This window comes from Poecilia formosa, unplaced genomic scaffold, assembly GCF_000485575.1.
Source record: "Poecilia formosa unplaced genomic scaffold, Poecilia_formosa-5.1.2 Scaffold102, whole genome shotgun sequence".
NCBI classification, from domain to species: domain Eukaryota; kingdom Metazoa; phylum Chordata; class Actinopteri; order Cyprinodontiformes; family Poeciliidae; genus Poecilia; species Poecilia formosa.
In genome coordinates this window covers 1,029,226-1,033,473 of record NW_006800041.1, presented here as the reverse complement: position 1 = coordinate 1,033,473, position 4,248 = coordinate 1,029,226, and the positions used below count along the sequence as shown (strand labels likewise).

General features: G+C 38.3%; 1 protein-coding gene across 3 annotated transcripts in view; it reads right to left on the bottom strand.

The window, feature by feature from the left end:
* The window catches only part of ush2a (Usher syndrome 2A (autosomal recessive, mild)), a 201,739-nt gene that overhangs the window by 190,753 nt on the left and 6,738 nt on the right, over window positions 1-4,248 (bottom strand). For all 3 annotated transcript variants that reach the window (XM_007559093.2, XM_016674807.1, XM_016674808.1), the window contains exon 5: window positions 223-391. In XM_007559093.2, the coding sequence (XP_007559155.1) occupies window positions 223-391 (169 nt within the window). The remainder of the gene's footprint in view (window positions 1-222; window positions 392-4,248) is intronic.

Here is a 4,248-nt window from a genome sequence, read left to right as displayed (position 1 = left end):
TATGGAAAAAAATAATGGGAATTGTTCAGCTTTTATTCTTTTCCTAAAATGTGATTGCAAACTGAGGGCCAAATTACCTAAAATGTTTCTTTTTATGGTTTGTGAAGTAGGTTCGAATAAAAAAGACCCTTGTCAAGTTAAACACAAGACTTTATAGAAGGCTTAAAATATGGACATAATAAACCAGTGTCTGTGATATCTCAAACCATTGAGATTTCTTACCTGCAAAGTAAGATGTGTCCACCTGTTCAGCTGTAGCCGGCCTTCTGTTCTGAAGCTCACAGTATGTGAGGTTAGGCCGTCGGTCCGACCGTATCGAAGGGCTACAGCCCGCTCCGACACGGTCAAAGAAAAAACCAAGCGATTGTCTGAGCTCTTCTCCAGTAGCATCCTGTGAGAAAGAAAACACAATGGAGAAGAAATAAATACCAAACAATTAACATGACCTGAACTGGAAAACACAAAACCGCTGCAGCTGAGCACATACAGCCCGTCATTTTTGACATTTTCCCATTGAATATCAATATTACACATGACTGTGAGGGTTTGGATGTTGCACCGTGCACAGACATGCACGACCACAACGTGTCATATTAACCACCTCCACTGACATTTTATGGGGAATCATGGCTTTTATGAACCCAGGGCAGCATACCCAATAAATCAGATATTGTAGATGGATTCATGAGAAAAAGAGCTTTTAAATTCACAGTCGACAGTGAGCACATGCCCAGATTTGTATATGCATGTGAATGTCTTAAAAAAAAAAAAAACACTAAGAGAAAGAAGCTGAAAACCTGCAGGAACACGATGAAATAGTTTCAGCACCAAATACTGAATGACCAATAATGTATTTGCCAAAGATCAAAGCCAGTCGTTTAAAAATCTTACAGATAATTTTATAGTGGCATTAATTTGATTTTGTTTGATTTTGAGGTTTCACATTTTATTTTCCTGCTATTTGTTTTTTTGTCTGGTTCTGGGAGTAAACAGATTTATTACCTTGGAAAGATTCTGCACTCTCCTTACTGAACCAGAAGTATAACAGAGATGCACCTGTACAACTGAGTCTTATGCTTAATTTGGGATAATTTGCCAATATATATTATTAAATGATGCCTATAGTATACAACATAACAGATCAATAGATCTTCTTGATATTTCCCTTGATAATTTTTTAGCAGCTTTCGTGTCAGTGCTGGAAACTATTTTAGGTGTGATTTTATTCAAGTTATTGCTTCATCTTTTTCCTATTGGTTCTGCTAACTTTCTTTAACCTGATGACATCATGAAGCAAAATAAAATAAAGTACTGAGAAACTTTGATCAGACTTTCCTGTTCTCATTTTTGTGTTTAAGACATAACAAACCCCAAAATATGCTGAACATATTTTGGATTTTTTTTTTTTTTTTTGGGAGAGGGTGAGGAAGAGGGTTAAGTAGCGCTAATGCCATAAGCTTCTTCTTCTACTATCTTGGATTGTCCTGTACCGGCAGGACAACCCAAGATGGCAGCAAAAATAATTACTGTACAACCTAACTAAAAACATTAGGGTGGAACAAATAATTGCTTTGATTATCTGTGTGATATCAGGAAATAATGATGTCATTATTATCGGTCCGATAGTGAAATGAATAGCATCAATAACATGTTTGGTGGTCAATGTGTAGTTTTTTTTTTAATCACACTGTATGCACTAGATCTGCACAGAGTTCAAGTGGATTCAGTGTAATGTGAGGAAACAACTCTGACTGGAAATAAATAATTCTGATGTCACAACCTGACATTTTTCATTTTTGCTCACCAGTCTTTCTTATTTTCAAGTATGTTATCAGTTGTGGGCCTTTGGAATGAGAATATTACTATTGGCATTGGTTTAAAAAAAAGTTATTGTGCATCCCTAATAAAAATACTTTAACAAGACAGAAAATATGGCCTAATCTGCTGCTGGGAGTCCAGCATTGATGTAATAAATTGTATGAGTTGTAAGAACAGGTGGTTAGCTCTGTCCATTGTTCAAATGAGGGGAGGGATGTGAAATCACAGGGAGAGGACGAGACAAAGAAATGGGGTGAGGAGCGATGGACAGAGGTGAAGACAGAGACCTCCTTTCATCTGGCTTCTTTGATAGCAGCCATGATCATCTGTACAACAAAAGAATGATGGGCAACGAGAGCAAGAATAACAGAGGCAGGGAGAGTGAGAGAGTGAGAGGGGGAGAGATGACTCTATTGAGACGCATTCAGCCATACAGGTGTCATGTTCGGCAGGCCAAGACAACAAGAGTTTTCCATCATCTGACTCCCCGGACAGATGACTTCATAAACACACAGAGAAATGCAGGAATCAGACAATCCCATTTCAATTTTACTAACAGCAACAGAAGCCAATACATTAACACAGTATGCCACCATTAGTGTATTGTGTCTGAATGTTACACTTCATTTTAAGCTAAATTTATCAAACTGAGGTTTAAATTTATCAAACCACAGTTAGATAATTCAGCTTATCAGAAAAAAAAACTACATTTGTCATTAAGTCTGCACTGGTGAAAAAGCTGACTAAATAATTTTAGATCTTGTTTGGAAGTAGAATTTATCTGAATATTCGAATTCTTACAATGAGTAAAACCTGAAACCTTTTTATGCCCTGTAAAGCTAATTATCCATAAAAGTGGTTTGTGACATAGAAATAAAACATAAACTACCATAATCTAAAAAAGAAAGATCATAAAACTAGTTTCAAATGATGATTCTATTCAGAAATACTTCTTAAACAAAATTCAAAGTTTTAAAAGTTATGGATAAAACAAGCACTGTCCAATATCAAAAAACCTCAACAAGTTGGGACACTAAACTAATTGTGAATAAAAACTGAATGCAATGATGTGGAGATGGCAAATGTCAATATTTATTCGTAATAAAACATATATGGCAGATCAAAAGTTTAATCTGTGTAAATGTAAAATTTTAAAGGAAAATATGTTGATTCAAAATTTCACAGTGTCTACAAATCCCAAAAAAGTTGGGACGAGTAGTAATAAGTGGCTGGAAAAAGGAAATTGAACATATAACAAACAGCTGGAAGACCAATTAATACTAATTAGGTCAATTGACGACATGATTGGGTATAAAAAGAGCTTCTTAGAGTGTCAGTGTCTCTCTGAAGCCAAGATGGTAATTGGATCACCAATTCCATCAATGTTGCCCAGAAAGATAGTGCAGCAATACCAGAATGTTGCTACCCAGCATAAAATAGCAAAGACTTTTAAGTTATCATCATCAACCGTACATAACATCATCAAAAGATTCAGAGAATTTGGCACAATCGCTGTAAGGGTCAAGGCCATAAAACTCTACTGGATGCTCGTGATCCCCAGGCCCTTAAACGTCACTGCACCTCAAACAGGAATGCCACTGTCAAGGAAATGACAGCCTGGGCTCAGGAATACTTCCAGAAAACATCGTCACTGAACACAATCCACCGTGCCATCTGCCGCTGCCAGCTGAAACTCTACAGAGCAAAGAGGAAACCATTTCTAAGAAGCTCCACAAGCTCAGTCGTTTGCACTGGGCCAAGAGTCGTTTAAAATGGAGGGAGGCAAAATGGACGACTGTTCTGTGGTCAGATGAGTCACGATTTTAAGTTCTTTATGGAAGACTGGGACGCCATGTCATCCGGACCAGAGAGGACAAGGATAACCCAAGCTGTTATCAACGCTCCGTTCAGAAGCTGCATCACTGATGGTCTGGGGTTGGATGAGTGCTGGTGGCCTGGGCAGCTTGCATGTCTGGAAAGGCCCCATTAAAGCAGAGAACTATGTTCAGGTTCTAGAACAACATAAGCTCCCATCTAGACATCATCTCTTTCAGGGAAGACCCTGCATTCTTCAACAACATAATGCCAGACCACATTCTGCAGCAATCACAACATCATGGCTACGTAGGAGAAGGATCCGGGTACTGAAATGTCCAGCCTGCAGTCCAGATCTTTCACCTATAGAGAACATTTGGCGCATCATAAAGAGGAAGGTGCGACAAAGAAGACCCAAGACGATTGAACAGTTAGAGGCCCGTATTAGACATGAATGGAGAGCATTCCTATTTCTAAACTTGAGAAACTGGTCTCCTCTGTCCCCAGGCGTCTGTTGAGTGTTGTAAGAAGGGGAGATGCCACACAGTGGTAAAAATGGCCGTGTTCCAACTTTTTTGGGATTTGTTGACGTAGTGAAATTTTGAAACAACATAT